We start from the raw sequence: 24,791 nt of genomic DNA, 5'->3' as shown, positions 1-24,791 counted from the left end.
CACTCTGATCAAAGACAATTTCATATTCACTAGGCAGATGTTGCTTGCACAGCACCAAACAACAGAAAGAGAAAGAGCGACTAGCTGGTGAACATAGTGGAGCCTTTAGCAGCTTAAGGGCCACATATTTCCCTTAGAAGTTAGTAACAACCAAAAAAGAGCTATAAGGACAGTGAATATTTACATTCATCAGATGGCCAGAAGCACAGCTCCCAATTAATGCTAACATTGCTCCATGTCTGATAGATGTTTAAATAGACAAATGTTTGCTGACATGTTGCTGTAACAACTTTTAAAGTTGTTAATATGTCAGTGTTGTATTTACAGTTTATTGCACTGCCCCCATATGGTTAAAAAATCAGTTAATACTGCTTTAAAGAGCTGTTAACAATAAAAAATGTTTCATCAGAGTGTTTTAATGTTCCATGAAGCTGATTGAAAGGCTTTCACACCTAAATAAGAAAGAAATTATGGAGGAAACACTTGAGATACTTCTGAATTTCTGGACATGAAAGCAGAAAAAGTCATGTTGGATAATGGGTCAAAACATTAGTCATTGATAGCCTCAGCATAAAATCAATATCAACCATCAAAGCCATAGGATATTTGCCAAATCCTTATATAATTTAATAGGTTTTTACTACATATTTCTCAACACAGTAATATGGCCTTAAGTAATCTGATAACCACAGTTTCACAACAGAGCTTTCTCACTCCAGCTTTCCCTGCTGTGTTTGTTTTGCTCCTGCACGCCTACATTATTTGCTGAAATCATGACACTAGATTTTGTCGTTGCCTTTCATCAGTGATGGACTCCATAGAGAGGAACTCTTAACAGCCTGAAAAGCCAAGAATTAAAGCATTTCTATGAAACTCAGCATGAACCAAGTACTGAGTGACTGCATGGGTGAAAGGCTGAAATTCCGAGATAGGCCAGACTCAGGCCAACGTCCCCAGTCACATTGGCTTGTGATTTGGGCTCAGACCCCCCACAGAAGCTATCCCATGATCCATCTAGGAAATACAGAATGCAGTGATGAAGGCCACCACCATCATGTCTTTGTCCCTCTTGCCAGTAGTGTGAAATAATCTCTGTTCTCATGCCTATCAGATTTTATAGAGTCCCAGTATCAGCCTTTATCAATTCACAAGAGTCATTAACAGTCTGTGTCTGGTTGCGCTTTTTTTAGAAAAATCATTTAGTACACAGGAAGTGATGTGTTTTATACTATGTTTAGAAGAAACAGACGACGAAGTGGGTGGTCAGAAACAGCCATTGTGGATGAACAGAAAACAAAAAAGGTAAATAAACTACATAAATTTGATCTTCATCTACAGAAAATCCAAGGGAAAATGTCAATTAGTGCCATCCAAACAGTTCAACTGACAGGTGAGCTCTGGAGAATGCAGTGCGGAAAAACTCAGGTCAATAATTGTCCTGTGAGCCCTTGGCAACCTGACCAAGGCATACCCTGTGAGCTGACTGTCCTCCGTGACCCCAAACAGGATTAAAATGGGTGGATAGAGATGAAATGACGCAAGCCACCACCAGCGGAGTATCTTGCTCCCTCTCTATCTTCTATAAATACAGGAGGTACATCAGACCACCATTAAGTTTTTACATATTCTTTCAAATATTACGTTAATCCATTTCAAACCAGTTTAGAATTAACTGATGGATGCATGGTGATTTTTTCAGTGGTAGGACTACTGCTGGTAAACTCTCATATTATGTGAAATCATATGTATGCATGTGTTCTAATGCCAGTGGGCAGTAACACAATACCTAGGAATGCATTAGCTACTTTTTTCAGTAATGTGTAGTGAAATTCAGCAATTAAATTACACTTACTATTCCTGGTTGCACCGTAGCTGTTATTTTAACAATTTGGGAGTCTGGTTTGGTACACTGGTCTTGTACACGTTAGCTTGGTGCAGAAGCTGAAAGTTTGGGGAGGCGGTTAGCATCCACCAAAAGAGGAGATATGTGACTCCAGGTAATTCCAAAGTTGTCTCATTTAGATGTTGTCTTATGTTAGCCACTTGTTAGGCCTAAATCAAGGAATGTTCAGATTTGGGGTGTACTCCACAGCTTCAATGAAGTGAGAACTTACTGCTATGTTTAGCCACTACAGCTAAGCTAGCTTTTGATGGTCAATAAATACCTCCAAAATGATGGCTGTCTACTTGTTAAACCACAATGTCTCGTTTTCTTTTTCTACATTTTAAATACAGAAGCTGTGATGTGTAGTTGTGGAGAGTTTGGAGGTGCTTAAAGGCACTTTTGACTAAGCTAGGCTGAGTAAAGTAAGAAGTAGTCCAATTAATTACTTTTGCTGTTGAGTAATTAGAAATGTTGTTGCTTTTTTCATTACATGTAGCAGCATGTAATGAATAATTAATTACATTTAAGTAACTTTCCCAACACTGTATAATGCGCAAAACTTGCTTTGAATGTGTGACATATACAGTATGGTGCAAAAGTTTTAGGCACTAAAAGCAAAGTGAGGATGCTTTCAGAAATAATGCCATAAATAGTTTTTATTTATCAATTAACTTCATACAAAGTTAATTGAACAGAAGAAACCTTAAATCAAATCAATATTTGTTGTGACCACGCTTTGCTTTCAAAACAGCAGCAATTCTCCTTAGTACACCTGCACACAGTTTTTCAAGGTACTACCTGGCAGGTAGGTTGTTCCTGCATTTTGGTGAAGCTGCCACAGTTCTGGATTTAGGCATCTCAGTTGCCTTGGTCTCTTCATGTAATCCCAGACAAACTCCATGATGTTGAGGTCAGAGCTCTGTGGGGGCCATACCATCTGTTGCAGGAGTCCTTTTTGTTGCTACAGATAGTTATTTATGATTCTGGCTGTATGTTTGGGGTTATTGTCATACTATAGAATAAATTTGGGACCAATCAGGCGAATCCCTGATATTATTGCATTATGGATAAGAATCTAAACATCTAAAGTGCCTAAAACTTTTTTTATTCATCTGTATGAATCTTGTAGGTTCCAAAAACACATTTTGGTATTTGTAGCAGCTACATTATAGCAGCAGTAGCAGCTACATCATCTATGCATGCTTGGACATGAGTTAAAAACAGAGTGACTTGTCAGAGATACAATGGTGGTGGTAAAGAACACAGTGTGCTGTATGTGTTTCTTTTAAGTGATTACAGTTTTGTTTCCACTGGCCTCTTTCACCCTCAAGCTGGGAAAAGGCATTTTATGGAATTATCTGTTTGTCAGTAACCTCACAGTTTCCAGTGGCTCTCTCATTATCGCCGTCAAGTGTTTACAGTGTCTTCATTAGCAGCCAGCCCTCTACTGATAACAAAGCTTAAAAGAAGGCATCAATGGTAGCGATAAGCATGGCCAAGCTACTATTTTGGTTAACACACGTCTCCGTGTTTACTCTGGGAGCATGGGAGCGGACATCAGGACAGTGGTCCTTGTATTGGGGATCTCCATTTTCAAACCTTGCCATCGCAAAGTCTGTTTTCAAGCCGGGAAGAAGGTAAAGTTTGTGCCAGCTTGTTTGCCCACGGAGAATCTCATTTCAAAATGCAGAACTCAAGAACATTCCTGTTCCAGGTGTGTTTGAGTCTGGTGGTTTCTACTGGCTCCTGCACCTGTAAGCCTCTCAATAATGACATCCAAAGTGGGGACCCTGAGGGATTTTACTCTCAGCTGTCAGAGGAGGACCTTCTGGAGGAGGAAGACGCAGAGTTGAACATGGAGAACCTCCTGGGAACCATGAAGGAGGGCTTTCTGAGAAAACTCAACCTGTCAGATGTTCCTCAGGAGCACAGCAAGATCTACCCTCCTCAGTTCATGATGGAGCTCTACAACAAGTATGCGTCCAACAGCACGGCAATCCCTCAGTCTGATGTCATACGAAGCTTCACTGTCCAAGGTACGATGTGAAATTAATTTCAAAATTTATTTCACAACTAAATTTTATATGGATATTTATTTTCCCCAAAGGATGATGCCTACTGACCTTGATGATCCCAATTACCTCTAGCACCACCATGAAGTTGACATTTTTGGCTTTTAGTGAAATGTCTTGACAAATATTGGATGGATTGCCATGAAATTTGATTCAGACTTTCATTGTTCCCAGACAGTGTATAGTAACTTTGGTGATCCCCTGACTTTTCCTCTTGTGCCACCATAAGGCTAACATTTGTGGTTATTTTGAGTGAAATCTGGATGAACTGTAATCACTTTGATGATCCCCTGATGTTTCATCCAGTGCCATCAAAATTTTAATTTGTCCAGTACTTTGATCTATGATTACATACTTCCAAAAAAAATTACATTTCCATCAGTCTCAGCTGCACTGTGTTAAATTCTTATTATCAAATGTTACCATGCTAAACTAAGATGGTGAACATTGTAAACATTATACCTGCAAAGCATAAGCATGTCAGCATGCTGATGCTAGTGTTTAGCTCAGAGCACTGCTGTACCTGACTACAGCCTCACAGATTTCAGTAGTTTAGCTAATAAGTGGTGGTTCTGAAGCAATATCTGCTTGTAACTCCTCATCACTGGTTGAAACCATTTCAAACCAAAGTGATCTTTTTCTTCATTTTATTTTTAGAGGCCTCAAGGAAGTCTAAAAAGAAGGCATTTTGGGGAGCAGAAATACGTGTTTTCTGGTTTTCACTTCATAATCATCTCGGGACCCCTCCGATTTATGTTGCAACCCCCTTTGGGGATTGGGAACCACTGCTCTATTAGTATCCCAGAACACCTCTTCCATTGAATAGTTGCGATACAGTCAAAGACTGAAATGCTTGTATGGCCAAATAGTGATTCATTTCCAAGTAACCCCCCGTTAGACAGTACAAAATTTCAGCTGCTGTTTCAGATAAACCCTCTGACCTCTTCGTATCTCTCCAACAGATATAACTCACTCAGTGACAAATGGCACAAAGTCAAAGCACAGGCTGCTGTTCAACGTCAGCATCCCAAACCATGAAAAGATCACTACTGCTGAACTACAGCTCTTCTTCCTCCCGGATACAGGGTCAAGGGTCACCTCCCACAGTTTCAAGACCACCGTCAAAGTCTATGAAGTGGATTACAACAATTTCAAATCCACAACCCAGCTACTTGTTGGCAGAGAGGTGACAGGTTCACAGAGCACATGGGTGACATTGGATGTGACTACAGCTATTCAGAGTTGGATCATGTCAGGCCATGGAACGACTGGATTTGATGTAGTGGTGGATAGGAAGGACTGTGGGGTTTCTGGAAAAGAAGCAGTTGGCTGTTTAAATATGAGTATGTCTGTTCGAGATAACACTTCAGCGGCTTTGATAGTCTTCTCAGATGACCTGGGTAGCAGGAGGAGGGAGACAAAGAAGGAACTACAAGAGATGATCCTTCATGAAGAAGAAACCATTTTACATTCTGGTGCAGACTGGAACAGAGGGTATCAACTTCCAAATGAGATCCTAGAGGCTCAGCATCCAAGGCGGAGGAGAAGAAAGGCAGAGAGGGAGTACTGCCAACGGACCTCTCTCAAAGTCAACTTTAAAGACATCGGCTGGGACCGCTGGATCGTGGCGCCTCCAGAATATGATGCATTTGAATGTCGAGGATTGTGTTACCACCCACTGACGGATGAATCAACCCCGTCCAAACATGCCCTCATCCAGACACTGATGAACATCAGGAACCCCAAGAAGGCCAACATGGCATGTTGTGTCCCCATCAAACTGGACCCCATCACTGTCATGTATCAGGAGAATGGGCGCCTCACTATAAGATACCTGTATGAAGAGATGAAGGTGGCAGAGTGTGGATGCAGGTAGTCAGAAATAATTGATGTACTCACCGTTGCAGCACAGATGATTATAATGGTTCTGCTGCATTTCATTCAATACAGGCTGATGTTCGCTGTTGATAGATCATATAACAACCTCCATGCCCACGTTTTCCAAATAAAATAGATCCAAATGGGAAACTGTGAAAAAGTTAGCTTTTTAAGGGTTTTTAGCTAAACATGACAAAACAGAAAACCGAAGAAATCAGATATGTTTACACAATATATTTAATGTGCATTGAAAAGCTTGACCTAATATGTTTCAATTTGTCATATTTTTACAGTACAAGTGTATTATTATTTTATGTTGCAAATTATGAAAAACAGCAAAAAAGACAAGTAATAAGTAAGAAAGAAATTAAAAAAAAAAAACTTCCATAAATTTTTTTGGCAATGGACATCTTTAATTACTACTACAACTACTATAGAATGATATTTTTTGTTGTATTTTTTGTAAAAGATTAAAGTGAATGAATGCTGAACCAGATCCATTAGCAATGTCATGTTTGTAAAAAGTAATTTCAATAATAATATGTGAGGGGTAAAATTGACCTCTTGGCAGTGGTAGGATGACATTTAATCACAGCTGATCATCTGCTAATCTTGTGCTAGACATAATGTAAATCTGTACATTACTATTGTAATTTGTTTATGTTAATGTATATGACGTAGTCTGTAAACCGCTGACACATAGAAATATGGGACCTGTACAGTGTATCCAGTTATTTTGCTACATTGCTGCTGTTGCTTCCACTATAAGAGAAAATGTGTAGAAAATTCTGTGTTGCTAATGCAGGTCAGCTGTGACACACTTCTACAGTGGACACAACTGCAAGGTCTGTATTAATAGATATCAGGTAGATCATCATCCTTTTAATAAAAAATTATCCAGAATTTGATGGAAACGATTTTTCCCTGCAGTTTCAATCTGCCAAATCTACAATAAAATTGGTCTCAGTGTGCATGTGTGTATGTGCATGTGTGTGTGTAAAACCCTAAAAAAAATTAATCTGTATACCTTCCAGTTGAATGTTTTTACTGTATGTCTCATAATTCCTATTTTAAATAAGAATAAATGTGATAATTCAACAAATAAGTCTGTCTTGAATTCATTATTACATTCTACTTATAACCTTACACACAATCATGTCGCACTTGAAACTCTAAAACATTTCAGTGACTCCTTTAATTCCAGCTAATTATTTGCTTCTCACAGGATTTCACTTTGTAATCCATGGTAAAATGCAGCCATTTCTGAGTAAGCCTCAACATACAGTATTTGCAGTTAAATCTCATAAAGTTTCATACAGTATGAATTACCAGTTGTAACAGAATTACAGAAACCTCACAAGAGCAATAATAGCAATTTAAATAGTTGAGTGTCATAGAGGAGATTGTTTATCTTGTGCTGATAAGTTCTAAATGTGGCAGGCAGGCAGATTTTCCCCTCTTTACAAATTTACTGTGTCTATAATTAACCATCATCTGTGGATGTTTGCAGCTGTTTGTTCTGGGAAAGCATCCAAAGCATTACTAGTTGGGTAAATTTGTATTTGTACGTGTGATTTACAGTCACATTCTCTTTTAGGTTTTGCCCATAGCTGTGAATGGACCACAGTGAGTGCAGCTGTGCTTTTAATCTGACGACCCTGTCATCCCCTTGCAGTGACTGGTAGACACCAACTGGAATAGTTGTAGTTGAACTCACCTTTGGCCGGCAGAGAGAGCAAGGAGTGTTGAAATTGTAGTAGAAAAAGCACAGGTGTAAATAATCAAATTAATGATGAATAATTCCATTTGCTTTGGTATTGTGCATGTTGGCTCACTGTCATGCTGTCACGGCTTACTGGCACACTAGAAAAACAAAACCATTGTTAAGGTTATTAGTAACACCTGTGTTTTTCCTACTATGACGAGTCAAAATGTCTGCTTTGGAAAAGGCCCATCACTTTGGTAAACTGTTTCCTGGAAAGGGTGGAGAATTGCAGTGCAGTGACCAATTACACCTGTGACTATTTTTCATTTAATGTAAAATGGAAATGTAAAAAGAACATTTTATTGGGAAGACACAGTGCCAAAACACTCTCATTCTCATGGGATGTTTTTGTCACTAAAGTAGCAGTGGGGACGCTTGAATCCTGCAGTAAGTTATAACTGTGTGTCCCACTCCTTGTTAGATAGTGAAAACAGCTGTATATCCACTCAGCAGTGATCAGGCACTGTCAAGAGATACTTCTATAGCAGGTGATATTCTGTTAAAGTTGGTTCAGTCTACTTATGTGAATGCTTATGTACCGTATAAGCATATGCAAATTTAGACATCACCAAGAGGGTATTTTAAGCCTGTGTTTTTATTTGTTTGCCATTTTTTCCCCAGAGTTGCTTTTTTGCCTCTGTTCCATTAAAATTTTTGTTAAATACCCTACACAGCCCTGATCCACCCATGCAGGGGTTTTCACTTTTTTGCCTGAAAAGACCTGTTTTTACTGTTGGTGTGTACAGACTGTGTTTGCTTAACATCTCATCCGGGTGGTACTGTTTACACCATATTATTTCTTGGAGTTTGGTGACCTCATGTAATTCCCAGCATAGCTCCACCCACCTCCAACCTGAACTAAAGTCTAATTAACCACATTAACTGAAAACACCTGTGTGAATGTGAAAGGTTATTAGTAAAAATTTTTTCACATGGATTCCTGCTCATCATCCTTTTCCAAGCATTCCAGTGCAAAATATAATCTAACACCCTTATCATTAACACGCAAAAAAACCCCAAAAACCTCATTGCAAGTGTGAACCCAAACTGCAACAACTAGGCAAGGAGTAAACTGCCTTTGGATCTGAAACAGCGAAAGAAGCTAGGGAACTTAAACTACATATTTTGTAGCAAACCATGAAGGTCAAATAGTTGACTTAGGCTTTTTCAACTTTGTAACTGTACTGCTACTTTTTAGCTTTTCACATTGCATTATTCTTAAATAGGTCAATTAACTTTTTGTTGTTGTTGTTGTTGGTGGTGTACAGGGTTTTGTGAAATCCTGTAAAAATCCATGTATAATGTCTGCACGTAGTATGTTATTCACATCATCCCTGACACAGCAACCCCTGATTTACCAAAATCCTATTTGTCTGTAAATTTCCTCACATGGGGTTTTGTGTGTGCAACAAACACAAACTATTTTAATTTACCCTAAACTTAATATAATATAATATTTTGTTACTAATGTTTAATTTGACTGTTACAAGAAAATTACAATTTAAAACAGAGGCCAATATAACATGAAGGTAGAAACAACATGCAAATGTTTTGAATCCCATCTTCAAATATAAATAAAGATATTCTTTGTACTATAATTAGGGCTGGCAATCAATTAAAATATTTAATCACAATTAATCGAATGACTGTCCATAGTAAAGTGCAAATTAATCACACGTTTTTTATCTGTTCGAATTTTACCATAAATGGACATTTTTCAAGTGTTAATACTCTTCATCCTCAACATGGGAGTGGACTAGATATGCTTGCTTTATGCAAATGTATGCATTTATTGTTGGAAATCAATTAACAACACAAAACAATGACAAAGAAACCCTCACAGGTACAGCATTTAGCTTTTTAAAAATAGGCTCAAATCATAAGTTATGGCTCTCTCAAGCTCAACAGGCAACAGATGGGCACATTGGCCAGCTAAATTTTCCATTACTTCAGTACTGATTAAAGATCACTCCCTGGATCCCTCACTTCAAAAGCAAATCACACAATGTAATTGTGTCCAACCTCACATGGGAAAAATAAGGCTCACAAAAACATCCCTTTACGCCATGGGATAAAAACAGGATAGTATAAAATGAAGCAAACAATAAATAAAGTGAGCAGGAAACAGTGGAAAGGGAGTATAAAAAATAAATTACTTTCACTCTTTGGTCATCATACAGATTGTGTAACTTTGATACAGTGGTGGCTCTCCAACATTCAAGTATAGTCGTTGGATGCGATCCAAATTATGTCATGCAGACCCTCGTTCTCTACAATGTTAAGTGGGCCTGCAAGCTGTAGCTACACATTTAGCTATTGCTGTTGAAAGCTTGCTGCTTGTAGGTTTGTCCATGGGTTTCCCTAGCACACTATCAAGTGTGGTTTGCTGCAACTGGGATTGTTGGAGACTAATGAGGCTGCCTGCACTAGCATTAGCACTTAGCATTTAAGACTAGATGTAATAATAACAACTTTGTTATAGTAATAACTTTAGATTGACAGAGCTTTGAAGCTGAGCTTGCCATTCAAAATACCTTTTTTATCCATTGTTCCTTGCTAGTTGCCATCTGACTTAATGCTAGAGGACAAAACTACAGGTGAGGCAAGGGATCACTATAACAGAACCTGCGTTAATGCGGTCAAAAATAATTAGTGGCATTAAAATGAATTTGCGTTAACATGTTAATTTTGACAACCCTTAATATAATAACAAATAATATCAATCATTTCCCATACACTTAATTGTCATCATATTGCACAATTTTAGCTTTGAAAATATTTGAAGTCAGTGACACATCTTATCAGAGCTGAATTCCCTGTGACAGGACCAATGAGGGTTCATATAGACACCTACACATCCTTCCTGGGTAACCAAAAATCACTCATCTCAAAATAGAACAAATAACAAGGCAAGCAATCCTATTTTAACATCTTTGGAAAGCCAAGAAAATAATTGGCTTTGGCCTCATAAGATACTCCCCCCCAAAGGAGTCATCAACAGTGTGCAAGTCAGTTTAAAATGTCTGAATCGTCGGTTTGTTGTTTTGTTTTTAGACAACCATTTATAATATGATAAAATAGATTTTTTTGGCCACTTGAGGGCAGCACAACAAGCTGTAAACACAAAACTGACATCACTGTACAGAGTTTATATGTAACAGTGGCTTATGTACACATTAGCACTGTAGTCACTTAGCGTCATGTTGCTGTTCGCCTGACAAATGTAAATCCAATATTCACTCTTCTTTTACCTTTGTTTTGCTCTCCACCAACTGCAGAGGGATAAATCTGGCTCTTTAGTTGCTAAGTGCTTCACTATGTTCACCAGTTAACTGCTAGTTTTGTCTTTCTGCTGTTTGGTGCTGGCTGGGTAGGTTTTTAGGTAAGCCTTAAATTTTTAGAGCTTCTTCACTGAAACAGCTTCCTGCTGTGGCTGAAAACAATACTAAGAATAATAAAAGTGAAACAAAACAGAGGTGTGAACTCAAAAGGAAAACAATGAGTTAAAAGACTCTAAAATGCTCCATCGCAGAGTTGCAAACTGCAGAATTGCATTATAATTCTACAAGGGATGCCTCTGACATTACACATAGTGATTTGTTCTGTTAGTAATATTAAAATATTTATTAGAGCAGATTTTAAGGCACAATTGACAGAGGCAAATATATTAGTAATCTCTTTTCAAGTCCCCATGATGTTGGAATTTCAGTGGGCTAACTAGCTTACTGAGATAGCAACTCTGTTTCTGTTTTTTAAACCTTGCCTACTGACCTGTAAGTTAACCAATTAGTTTATTTCAGCCTCAAGAGCAGGCTTCCCTTTAGAGAATACTTAAATTCCAAAACTAAGTTTGTAGTTGCTTTTTTATTTCAAGCAAGTTAACAATTTGGGATTTCAACATCTAAGCCATTGCTGTAACTTGTTTTTGTATTTGACACGTGAGGGCAAGGTATGACAGAATACGGTGTTTCATAGGAATTGATTGCTGTCCTGAAAACTGGCATAGGGGATTGTATTATGTAAGGTGTATTAAAATTTAAGAGGTTAAGATTAGCTGGGTACCGCATAGCATTTGGAAGCATATGACGTCTGGCTGCATAATTCTGAGCTGCAAAAATGTCTGGATCAGCGTCTTACAGGGTCCTGAGCTGACCACATTATTGATGTCAGGTTCAAGTTCATTGCACAGATCTAACTCTTCAGCAAATATATCATATGAATTAAATGAAAGAGTGAAAACTTGTCATCTTGGTACATACAATTCAGAGGGATACTTTTTGTTGTTCCACAATCCACCGAGTGAAAAGATAAAATTATTGATTAAAAAATACAAGAAACTAAGCAAAACAATAATGTGGAAAAAAAAGCAAAGCAGGGGAAAGAGGGAAGTAAGCAAATAATTCAGCATTCTATCCAGATAAAGACTTTCCAATCAACCTTTTGTTCCTGTGTCCAGAGTGTGGGAGTGATTTTTTTTTATACCCAATTCTGATCCGGAGTGTTTTAAGGCGGCTTTGCCACGTGACCACAAACTGTGTAATCATGTCATCAGTGAAGTGACCCAGACATGACCCCTAAAGCTACCAACAGCACCAAAATACACCACTATAAGCCTTCATAACAGACCATTGAGAGAGAGAGTGAGAGGGAGGGAGGGAGAAGGAGTGTGAGAGTTTTTGATCAGGCATTCGCAATTATCTGCCCACCCTGGACATATTTCTTACCTGTCATCCCTCGAATTTTGTATCTAAAAGAAACGTAGAAGTTGTCAAATATAGGATAAATATTTTAACACGGTAAATTCGGTAAATGGTGGACTGTAATTCAAGCCATTTACTATTACTTACAAGACTATAATGTAATTGTAAGTAATAGTAAATGTGTCAATTACATTAATAAGTCTTGGACAAAGACAAAGCAACTGTATAAGTTAAATAAAAGTAAGAACCCAAACATGTATTTTGTTTGCATGAGAAAAGGTTAGAAACTGCACCTCTGATTCACCGATTTTTATTCTGTCTGCTATTGTCTGCTGGCTGAAGCACCACAGATAATGCGATTAAAGGTTTATTGGGGCCAAAAGCCTCTTATGTTGATGTTGTTGTCCAAAAAAAACTATGACAATGACAGTGTTCCCTCCTACAAAACCCACCATCTCTCTACACAGACGAATGAACTAACACAACCCAGTGAAAGAGAGGACAGAATAGTTCTCTTTCTGTCAGTGATGGCGCAACACACACCACCACTGCTAGTGATGCTTCTCTTATGTACCCTTTCTGCCAGCTCATCATTCCAGCCAGCTCTGGTGTTAGAAATGGCTAAGATTCTGCTGGAAAACTACTGCTTCCCTGAGAACCTGGTTGGGATGCAGGAAGCCATCCAACAAGCCATCAACAGCGGAGAAATCCTGCAGATTTCAGACAGAAAGACCCTGGCAGCTGTGCTGACAGTCGGAGTACAAGGGGCACTGAACGATCCGCGGTTGACTGTTTCATATGAGCCCAATTTTGTCCCAGTGATGCCACTGATGCTGCCATCTCTTCCAATAGAGCAACTGATCCGGCTGGTGAAGAACTCTGTCAAGCTGGATATCCTTGAAAATAACATTGGCTACTTGCGGATAGATCGGATCATTGGTGAGGAGACAGCAGCAAAGCTTGGCTCTTTGCTGAGGGAAAACATCTGGGACAAAGTTGCTCACACATCCTCACTGATCTTTGACCTGAGGTACAGCACAGCAGGAGAACAGTCTGGAGTTCCCTTTATAATCTCCTATTTCTCGGACTCTGAGCCCCTCGTTCATATTGACACTGTGTATGACAGGCCTTCAAATACAACCAGGGAGTTGTGGACCATTCCGTCGATAATGGCAGAAAGATATGGAAAGAAGAAGGACGTGATTATCTTGACCAGTAAGCGTACCATTGGGGCGGCTGAAGCAGTGGCATATACACTAAAACACCTAAAGAGGGCCATCATAGTTGGAGAAAGGTCGGCTGGTGGGTCAGTAAAAGTCAGAAAGATTAGGATCGCCCAGTCAGAGTTCTACATAACAGTTCCTGTGGCAAGATCTGTCAGTCCAATCACAGGCCAGAGCTGGGAAGTGAGTGGTGTTTCCCCGACAGTCAACGTCAATTCCAAGGAAGCTGTTACAAAAGCAAAGTCCCTTCTGGCTGTAAGGGGTGCCATTCCTAAAGCTGTACAACATATCTCCGACATAATCGGGAGGTTCTATGCTTTCACTGACAGAGTTCCAGCTCTTCTTCAACATTTGCTATCTACAGACTTATTCTCTATTGTATCTGAGGAGGACCTTGCAGTCTGTCTCAACCAGGACCTCCAGACTGTGTCTGAAGATCCACGACTAATCATTAAATACATGCAAAACAATGCTGCCATTGTAGAGGAGGATGCTGAGCTTTACAAAGTCCCAGAAGATCCACAATTATTACAAGCAATGGTTGATAAAATGTTCAAAGTGGAAATTCTCCCTGGTAATACTGGATATCTGCGTTTTGACAAGTTTGTCAAGTTGTCTGCAGTGGATAAATTTGATGAGCTCATGGCCAAAAAGGTGTGGGAGCCCCTCAAAGATACTAATAACCTGATTATTGATCTGCGCTATAACACTGGTGGATCCTCTACCTCTCTTGCACTTATACTGTCTTATCTGCAGGATTCCGCCCAGAACTATAATTTTTTCACAATATATGACCGAATTCAGAACACAACAACAGAACATGGCTCTCTGCCCAAAATTACAGGCCCAACCTATGGCTCCAAACGTGGGGTTTACGTGTTGACCAGCTACTACACAGCAAGCGTTGGGGAGGAGTTCGCTTACCTGATGCAGTCCCTACATCGTGGCACAGTCATTGGGGAAATCACATCAGGTACCCTGATGCACTCAAAGACATTTCAAATAGAGGAAACATATATTACCATCACTGTGCCCTTCATAAACTTCATAGACAACAATGGGGAATGCTGGCTGGGAGGTGGTGTGGTCCCTGATTCCATTGTATTAGCCGAGGAAGCTGTGGACCACGTTCATGAGATTGCAGATTTTCACCATGGGCTCAGGTCCCTCATAGAGGAAACAGGGAAGTTGTTAGAAAAGCACTATGCAATCCATGAAGTTGCACTAAAGGTCAGCAAGGTGCTGCTGAGTAAATGGGCTGAAGGTTTTTACTGGTCTGTGGTTGACTTTGAATCTCTGGCATCTCAGCTGACAGCAGACCTCCAAGAGACTTCAGGCGATCACCGCCTCCACATCTTCCATTGTGATGTTGAGCCTGAGTCACTTCATGAAGTCCCAAAGATCCCTACAGCAGAAGAAGTGGGATATATAATCAACGCTCTGTTTAAAACTGAGCTTCTGCCAGGTAATGTTGGCTATCTAAGGTTTGACATGATGGCAGATGTAGAGGTGGTAAAAGCCATTGGGCCTCAGCTGATAACGTCTGTGTGGAGCAAGATATTGAACACAGATGCCCTCATAATTGACATGAGGTACAACACTGGTGGTTATTCAACAGCCATCCCCCTCTTGTGCACCTATTTCTTTGATACTGAACCTTTGCGGCATCTTTACACTGTTTTCGACCGCACCACAACCACCATGACAGAGGTCATGACATTGCCTCAGGTCAGAGGTCAAAGGTATGGGTCCTCCAAGGACGTCTACATCCTCACCAGTCATATGACCGGGTCAGCAGCTGAAGTGTTCACCCGCACTATGAAGGACCTGAATCGGGCCACAATCATTGGGGAGCCAACAATTGGAGGGTCTTTATCAAGTGGAACCTATCAGATCGGGGACAGCGTTCTGTACGCTTCCATCCCTAACCAGATTGTTTTGAGTGCCATCACTGGGAAAGTGTGGAGCCTTGCAGGGGTTGAGCCTCATGTTTTTGCCCAGGCAAATAATGCTCTTCCTGTAGCACAGAGGATTATTGCAGCAAGGCTGTTAAAGACAGACCAAGGGGCATAGTTTCTCACATTGTATTCTCATTTCCTTTAAAAATGATTCCTTCATTTTGTCCTGTGTTTAACACTACTTCAATGAGAGTCCAGTTTTTAAAAGCTGAATGTGTTAGCAGCCTTGTAGTTAATGTTGCACACAAACCAATGATGTGGTCCACCGACCACAGCTACAGTATATAAAACAGACTTAAACCTGTAATGAAATTTAATCATTGAGTAATGTTTTGCCGATTGATCCTTCATTTAAAGTCAGTAATGTGTCCCAGAACCTTCCCTACTATGTAATTAAAGGGGAAGTCACCTTGTATAAGAGAGCTGTCAACGCAAGAAGAATCTCATTTGTCTGGTTTTGGTTTTAGCGTCACATGGTTTCAGAAGCCTACAGTAGTAGTAAAAAAAAAGAATATTTTGATTTTTTTTCTTTAACATGGATAGCATTTTTACATGGGTAGCATTCATACAAAACTGTATTTGTTCCAAGATCAAACAGCTGCCTCTGCTATGAAATTTACTTTTACATTTAAGGTCTTAATTAATTTTACATTTAAGTCTCCCTGCCTGCATGCAGAGAGACTTGCAGTGAATGAGTATGTATGGATTCAGTGTATATCTCATTACAGCAAGGCACTTATAAGTTGTGGATAGGATCAAACCTTACATCTATTTATTATCCATTAAAAACACTATAGAGGATATGTCTGATAATCCATTTACATTACAATTGCCTCATTTCAATGTGAACAAGTGAATAAGTATCGTGAATCAAACAACTTTCAGGTTTATAAATATCCACCAAACATCAGTATTTAAATTACATTAAACTTTTTCATTTATACGATGACATACAGTATAACCCTACCTGTTTAATTTCATTCACATTATGTTAAGTTTTTCTCTTTTGTTTTCAAATCATTATTATTATGTGTGTTATTTCCTTTGATTACATTTTAAATATAATGCATTGTGAGGTAAATATTCTGTCAGCCCATATTTATGGATGAAAAATGATTGGATCATTATATAGATGTATGTTAATGTATTTCATTATGTTGGATAATGTGTTGTTTTTTGTTTGTTTGTTTGTTTTGTTTTGATTTGATTTTTGGTAAATGTCTTTGAATTCCTGTCATTCTTTGCTTTTTGCTTTTCACTGTTTTTTTCATTCTGGTGTAATGATGTCTGAGCTTGTTTTATTTCCTAACTGCACAACTGACCAGCAGAGGGAGCACATACCAAACAAACCTAAAATGAATCTTGCTGTTCACATCCAAAGGAGACACACTCAATCACCAACTAAGCTGAAGTGCTGCCATTAAATGTGTACCATTTATGAAACAATAAATAATTTAGTGGTCCTTCTTATTTTAAAAATGCTTTCCTGTATTCCTGTATGACTATGAAGGAAATATTGAGCAGTCATAAACTTTAAGTTTTGTGTTAAGTTATATGGCAGTCATGAATTTTAACAGTTTTTGCAACAGTCTCTAGAGTCTAGTGTTTTCATCTTCGAAAACAAAAGGAATTTTCCACTTGTATACTGACACCAAGGGGCTTAATAATTAACAGTCACTTACCCTGGCAGGGTAGAGTATTTTCACCAGACCTTAATCCTTTTATAGATATTTGTTACTTACAAAGCTGACCTTACATGACACAGGTAGCTTTAAATAGTTGTTCAAAATACCTTGTGTAAATTTAAGACCAGTATCTTTGGAAACACCTTCTGGTTACTACACCTACTTGGCGGGGTTGTTATTGCCTTACAGAAGGACTCAGGATAATACGATTAGAGGTTTATTGTGGGGTAAATCCTCTTACAAGTGTGTTAACAGAACCCTTGCAGCCAAAACAGTGCCATTTGACAAAGAACCTCTTCGCAGAAGGAGGTTCGTCTCATCAGCAACCACTTGCCATCCACTCACCCTTTGTCTGACTAAACTGAGGAAAATGGCAAAGGCTCTCTTTCTCCTAGCATCTATGCTAGTTTTGGGAAATGTTGTCTTTATCCATGCTTCATTTGACCCCAGTCTCATCGTAGACATGGCAAAGATTGTCATGGACAATTACTGCTCCCCAGAGAAGCTCCAAGGAATGAAGGAGGCAATTGAAGCAGCCAGCAGCAACACAGAGGTTCTCAACATCCCTGATGCTGAATCTTTGGCTAATATCCTCAGCGGTGGAGTCCAGACCACAATCAGTGACCCACGCCTGAAGGTCTCCTATGAGCCAAACTACGTCCCTGTGGTTGTCCCGCAGATGCCTCCCTTGCCCCCTGAGCAGCTCATCGCTGTCCTCCAGACTTCAATCAAACTCGACATCCTGGAGGGCAACATTGGCTACTTGAGGATCGATCACATCCTCGGGGAGGAGGTCGCTGAAAAGGTTGGCCCTTTGCTCCTAGACCTGGTCTGGAATAAAATCCTGCCGACTTCAGCTCTGATCTTTGACTTGCGTTATACCAGCAGCGGGGACATCTCAGGAGTCCCCTACATTGTGTCTTACTTCACCGAAGCTGAGCCTTTGGTTCACATTGACAGCGTGTATGACCGTCCCTCAAACACCACCACAAAGCTGTGGACTATGTCCACACTTCTGGGGGAGAGATATGGTATAACCAAACCCCTCATCATCCTCACCAGTAAAAACACCAAGGGCATTGCCGAAGATGTTGCCTACTGCCTCCGTAATCTGAAGAGGGCCTCTATTGTGGGCGAGAAGACAGCTGGGGGCTCAGTGAAAGTCGATAAAATCAAAGTGGGAGACACTGACTTCTACGTTACCGTGCCAACTGCAAAGTCCATCAATCCCATCACCGGCTCCACCTGGGAGGTTACAGGTGTGACCCCTGATGTTGAAGTCAATGCAGAGGACGCCCTTGCTACCGCCATCAAGATTGTCAACCTCCGTGCCCAAGTTCCAACCATCATTGAGGAGTCAGCAACCCTGATTGCTGACAACTATGCCTTCGAGGATGTCGGTGCTGATGTTGCAGCAAAGCTGAAAGGGCTCCTAGCAAACAGTGAGTACAGCATGGTTGTCTCCAAGGCCAGTCTGGAGGCTAAACTGTCCGCTGACCTGAAGACACTATCTGGGGACAAGAGTCTGAAGACCACGAGCAACACCCCAGTCCTGCCACCAATGGTAAGACCCTTCTACATTGATTTTTGGTTGAGATAGTAATTGTCCTTGTCAGTTGTTACTTTCTTTTTAAAAGTCCTTTTTCCATTTTCAGCACTTAGAACTTTTATTTGGACATAGAAAACCAAAGAAGTGTCAAAATGTACATCCAGTGATTTTGCAGTTCAGTGGATAAAATGTAAATGTAAAATGTATAGCCTGTGTTTTAATTGAGCTAAGGGGAATCCTAATGAATGAAATTAAAGTCTCTATCAATAATATGATTAAATTATGCAATATACCATATGAATAAAAAAACCTTCACCATGCTCTCAGTGCAAATCTGTAAATCTTGCTTGTCTTTCTCCCACAGGACTATTCTCCAGAGATGTACATTGAGCTGATCAAAGTCTCCTTCCACACTGACATATTTGAGAACAACATTGGCTACCTGCGTTTTGACATGTTCGGAGACTTCGAGGAGGTCAAGGCCATTGCCCAGATTATTGTTGAGCATGTCTGGAACAAAGTTGTCAACACTGATGCTATGATCATCGACCTCAGGTGGGTTATCCTGCTCACAGCGCGAGTCAAAGCTTCCATTCAAAATGCTATGTGTCCATTTTTGAAAACACATCATTCACCAAAGCTGCTAAAGCTCATCAGTCTATGTCTAAATATAGAGGATTAAGTCAGTAAAAGTGGGGTAATGATTGTATGAGGATTGATTTATTTACTGCTAATGGATATTTCTATATTTCTAGAGGATTAACTGAATGCACAGAGTTTAACATACAATTTTGGAAGCCTGGGAATAAAAGGAAGACGGGATCATTTTGCAGATTAGTTGCTCAATAAAGTCACTTGATCATAACTTCTTGCTTAAAAACATCTCGCTATATGTTACCTCACCTAAGCCAAGATGAGATAACGCAGGTTGACCTTTATTAATGCAAAGTTTTCTGTAACTGCATTTGCAGGAACAATCTTGGCGGCCCAACAACAGCCATCTCAGGCTTCTGCTCTTACTTCTTTGATGCCGACAAGCAAATTGTGCTGGACAAGCTGTACGACAGACCATCTGGCACCACCACAGAGCTCCAGACCCTGCCTGAGCTCACTGGTAATTGAAAAAGAGATCAAGCCATTGAATTTTATTCATTGTAACAACCTTTACTATCGCTGTGTGATATCTCTGGCCCCTACTTTTAGATGAAAAAAAAATTGTGGTGGGTCTGGCTAGTCCCTGGCTAGTAAAGTCATTATTGAATGCATCTTTGTTTAGCAAGTGAGATTTATTTTATTTATTTATATCTTCTACATGTTTTGTTCAGGAATTATACTGTAGCTGTGCCCTCAGTCCTGCCCTATGCCTTCATCCAGGACCCCTTGCCCATTCCTTTTCTCCTCCTATTCCCTCAACTCTTTTTATTTTCAACCATTCATCACTTCTCTACCTCATCTGCCTCACATTTTAACCTCATTCTAAATCCATTTTACCCTCATTTTCAGGCATAAGGTATGGCTCCAAGAAGAGCCTGATCATCCTGACCAGCGGAGCGACTGCCGGTGCAGCAGAGGAGTTTGTTTACATCATGAAGAAGCTTGGCCGCGCTATGATCGTTGGAGAGACCACCGCCGGAGGCTCCCACCCACCCAAGACATTCCGTGTTGGTGAGACCGACATCTTCCTCAGCATCCCCACTGTCCACTCCGACACTGCCGCTGGGCCAGCCTGGGAGGGAGCTGGAATCGCACCTCACATACCCGTCTCAGCTGATGCTGCTCTTGGGACCGCCAAGGGCATCTTCAACAAGCACTTTGCAGGCCAGAAGTAAAACATGTCTTAAACAGAGCCAGGGGGTTTCAACAGTCACTTATGCTTTGGCAGCCAAATGGTTTCAAGATTTAGAATCTAGACTTGTTCAAGAAGTGAAGAATGTAGGTTAAGCACAAAATCCAGAGTGTAATCTGTTATTTGTTCTTGCAATACATAAGCCTTTTTAGCCTGTTTGCAATGTAGAGCAAAGGTTCTAAAGCAGGATTTACTTCTAGTTTTTATTTCTGTTGAATGCTACTCTGGCTGAAGGTAAATGAAGATGAAAAACTGGTTATTTTGTGAATTGGGTATGAAGATGTCTGTGTCAGTTGCATCATCAAAACACCTTTCAAAAATTAAATTTTTGAGAAGTCACTTTTGTAACAACAAAAGTATACACTAAGTTGGGGCCTCTGTAAAGTAATCCACTACTCTGTTCAGAAAACATCACATGTGATGTCCACATTGTGTATTGGCAATGCTGTATGCCCATTATGCAGTGAACTTCATGCAGTGTGGACCTACTTGGGTTGTATCAATTCCAGTGGTGAGACACAATAAAAAGCCAAAAGAAATACAAAACAAAAGTGTGTGTTGGTCATGTTTTACAGCAACAGAAATGGTTTTACCGCTACATAAGTCAATTTATAAATGTGTCCTGTATCTACTGTACACTACACTGGACATGCAGTCTTTTTTTAATTTTATACTGTAAAACTATAACCATAACACTTGGTATCTCTAAAACTGATTGTTACAAGATTTCTCTTTATGATGCAGTTCACCAACAGTAAAAAATATAGACTTCTACAATGGCTACATCTGTACTTTACAGTAAACACATTCTCAGCATTTAAGGAGTCATCCAACAGAAAAGCAACAGATAATTTCATCACAATTGATTGTGAAGTATACCACAAGCAGAATCAGCTTTAGGGGGTGTTGTGCAGCTTATCAAACCTTGTTTTTTGTCAGTGAAAATGCAATTTTGTCAAAGACTACAGGAACATGTTAGTCCATGATGTGTGACACCATCGGCGGTTTTCGTGGGTTATGTCCTTTGTAATGGCACTATCAGACCAAAAATCTGCCCTAATAACTATATTTACATACATCACCGCATGGTCTTGATGGTGGTGACTAACATTCCCTCATTTCAGACCTAAATTCAAAATAGACCTAAATTCTAAAGTCAAAAATGATTGCTTTTGCCTCCCTGACCTTCTGTCTCAGAAAGAAAAAGACACCACAGAGAGAGGACTGGACCCTCTTCTTCATATGTTAAATATCAAAATAGAGTCTAAACATTACACACAGGTGTAAATCTAAATTTGCTTTAAATCATACATTTTTATGTCAAACTTTTTGGCTTTAAATTTTTAGCACTTGACTATATTATACAAATTTGCTGTGTATGGGCCTTTCTGTTTTGTACTCAACACTTATGAGTGTGACTGATTGAATGTTACCAGAACAAGCTGCACTAGATTGACTGTGAGAAGAAACTGGTTTTATACTGTGGAAAAAAAAAAAAAAGACTGAGATGACTTCTATTTTTGTGAATGAGTGTATTTGAGTGTATACAAGTTTCGATTGTTAATGGTTGTGTTGCATTTGAATATATAAGTGGGCGTAAGGGTTTATGAGTGGATATAAGTGGATGTGAGGCAGAAGGGCAAGACTCTGGTACTCTGGGAAACAGGATTTGTAAATCAACACATGACAACTGCCTGGTTTGTGTAGAAGTGACACAATAGCAGATTGTGTGTTAGTTATACAAGTATTTCTCAGAAGAGGAGTGATTCTGGAGGAGGAAACCTCAGGAGGTGGTTACAAAGAACCTTTTTTTTCTGGCTAAGTTTTCCGTTGCCAGCTCAGACTAGCCATAACCTTTAGTATCTTCTGTAGGTAGAATGTTTCTCTTAGAAACAAGGCTAGATTACCCAGGTGACCTCAAAAGGGCAAGGTCCAGTGTCTGAAATTTGGTTTTGGTGATTGGATTCATTTTAAATTTGTTTGGAAATATGGAAATATACTCTGCACAATAACACATCATAAAGGACTTCAGGTGGGTCCTCTTAATTGATCTCAAAGATTCCGTCTTTAAAAGGGACCCTGTGTCAATATCTAGTTTTAAAAACTTTATTATTTATTAATTAAGCAGATACAGATTTGATCAGTCCTGCACTTACAAATGATTATGGATCATTAATAAAGGGTTAAATGTCTCACACTTTCTGATAAGTCATCAGGTCTTAAACATTATTATTGAAGAGTTAGTGTTTTACTTTTTCTAAGTCATCAGGTCTGCAGTTGTATTTAATAAGTCATTAATGAAAATAATGAAATTCTGCAGTTATAAATGTTAATAAATTGTTAATAAGTGGATTTTCATCTGGATGCCCTGCAGCCTTTTCCAGAAGGTAAATTGGTTGAACAGCGCATCAGAGTTTTCTTCCTAAAGAATTAGATAAAGCAAATGTTATGGTGCACAACCTGGCACCCCAAAAATGATGCTTATTAATGACTTAAATTATTTATAAAGTATTAGTAAATTATTTACTAGCCATCATTTAGGCCATTAATTAATGCTTATAAACCCTTTATAAAGGGTACCTTATCAGTAAGTGGTACCGATTTGTGTATGTGGTATTTCAGCTAGAAGTACTGTAGAAAATGGACAGAATGGGTGAGAGGAACTAGGGATTATTAGGGGGCCAGCAGTTAATTTTTTTGTCCGGAGCCCTTTAGCAGTTTAGTCCACCAATTAGCATGGGTGTAAGTAATTTGCTGTATGTATCAGATCAGATTTTATAAGAATTAAGAACACAGATGATCTCTGGAAATATTAAAAATCATAAGACAAACCAAGTCATGAGTAATACTTCACTTCTAAAAACCAATTCTATAATCCAGTCTATCCTCCCAACTTCACCCTTTATTATACTTAGGAGGAGATAAGCAGTGTTTGGGTCACCTTCATGTGTTTGATGGACAACAACAAACACATTGTGTATAAGTTTGTTCTACCCTGTAAATGTGTTAAATGGCATATTTTGCCGCACTCTCATTACAGTCTCTGCTTTATGAAGGTTTAATTACAGATGATGCTCCCGCTGCTGTAATTAACTGGTTGCCGCAGCTCAGAGAAAGCAAACAAACTTCTAGTGATTAATGAGGATAAATGCTGGGAAACTAGATAAATGCAGACGGTGGTTTAGGGTGAAAAGACTACAGTGACAAGGGTGGAGAGTTCAGCGGTGACACTTTATAGCTCTTAATGATCATCCCATCCTGCCCTGCCTCCAATCTCCGCAAAATGCGCCAGTCTGCCACGTGAGGGAGGCGCAAAAAAGGATCTTGACCCATTTTCCCTCTTTCTCTCTCCTCCTCAAGATGAAATATGAAACCTGGTCCATTTCAGCCAAGTCTGTCCCCCGGGCTCCCAGTTCCTCCAGCGCCAACACTGCTCTGCATTACCCAGCTTCATTTGGCTTCTTCAGACTTAAAACAGTTTTGACACTTTGACAGGAAACTTTTATCCATTTTTTCTTATGAACCACCCATATTCATCATTTTATCCATCCACTGACCCGGGTTTGGATTTCTTCAATACTTATTTTTAAAACGCTTTTTTCCCCCTTGCAAACTGCATGTGGATCCTGAACTATCCGAAACTTTTATATTGCAATCATTCCCGTTGAGAGAAAGCACCCAGCCGGCCGGCACTGTGACTGCTAAACTGAGCTCAAAATAAAAGGGAAGCATCGCCTGCATCCTTTCTTTTGTCTTTGTTGCATCTCTCCCCATTTACTTAACTGCCTCTGGGATGTAAGAAGCCACTGAAGTATTTTTGTATGTTTTTTTCTTTTTATCCACAAAAGGAACTAACTTTTTCCCACCCCTCCAAGGAGAAATTATGGCGAGATTTTTGTTAAACATGCCTCTTCTTCTGGTTTTGTTCGGATTATTTTTGCTCTCATCTCCATCCGCCAGAGCCGAGCCGGAGGTGCAGGACGAAGAGGAGGAGGAGAGTTCCTGTCAGGGCGCTTTTGACCTGTATTTTGTGCTTGATAAGTAAGTGGAAGCAGTTTGGCACTATCTTCTATTCATAAAGACATATTAGGAATAACATTGAGATGCAATTGCAGTTTCTACACTGAAAAAAAAAGTTGGCACAACATCAAAACATCTGCATTCACTTTTTGTGTTGCTATTAAGGCTTTTATTGGCCTATTTCGTGCCATACTGGATAATATTGCAGCT

At 39.6% G+C, this 24,791-nt stretch overlaps 3 protein-coding genes across 4 annotated transcripts in view; all 3 read left to right on the top strand.

The window, feature by feature from the left end:
* Positions 1-1,689: 1,689 nt before the first annotated feature.
* Positions 1,690-6,926, top strand: gdf2 (growth differentiation factor 2). Its single transcript, XM_067576502.1, has 3 exons — positions 1,690-3,522; positions 3,600-3,921; positions 4,920-6,926. The coding sequence occupies exons 1-3, from the start codon at positions 3,430-3,432 to the stop codon at positions 5,831-5,833; spliced, it is 1,329 nt and encodes a 442-aa protein (XP_067432603.1). The 5' UTR covers positions 1,690-3,429; the 3' UTR covers positions 5,834-6,926.
* Positions 6,927-12,776: 5,850 nt separating this feature from the next.
* Positions 12,777-21,199, top strand: rbp3 (retinol binding protein 3). Of its 2 annotated transcripts, XM_067576619.1 has the most exons (5): positions 12,777-15,563; positions 18,482-18,730; positions 19,080-19,270; positions 19,687-19,829; positions 20,219-21,199. In XM_067576619.1, the coding sequence occupies exons 1-5, from the start codon at positions 12,828-12,830 to the stop codon at positions 20,542-20,544; spliced, it is 3,645 nt and encodes a 1,214-aa protein (XP_067432720.1). In that variant the 5' UTR covers positions 12,777-12,827; the 3' UTR covers positions 20,545-21,199. The 2 variants fall into 2 exon arrangements, with proteins under 2 accessions (XP_067432720.1, XP_067432719.1); XM_067576618.1 differs by lacking the exon at positions 12,777-15,563 and having other exon boundaries at positions 17,414-18,730; positions 20,219-21,126.
* A 2,744-nt stretch (positions 21,200-23,943) lies between these two features.
* antxr1c (ANTXR cell adhesion molecule 1c) overlaps positions 23,944-24,791 on the top strand; it is a 42,400-nt gene continuing 41,552 nt past the window's right edge. Inside the window, exon 1 of the mRNA XM_067575724.1 lies at positions 23,944-24,602. Coding sequence (XP_067431825.1) covers positions 24,445-24,602 — 158 coding nt within the window. The 5' untranslated portion in view covers positions 23,944-24,444. The remainder of the gene's footprint in view (positions 24,603-24,791) is intronic.

This window comes from Thunnus thynnus, chromosome 20, assembly GCF_963924715.1.
Source record: "Thunnus thynnus chromosome 20, fThuThy2.1, whole genome shotgun sequence".
Lineage (NCBI taxonomy): Eukaryota > Metazoa > Chordata > Actinopteri > Scombriformes > Scombridae > Thunnus > Thunnus thynnus.
The sequence above is the reverse complement of the archived record's forward strand: the minus strand, read 5'-3'. Positions and strand labels throughout refer to the sequence as shown.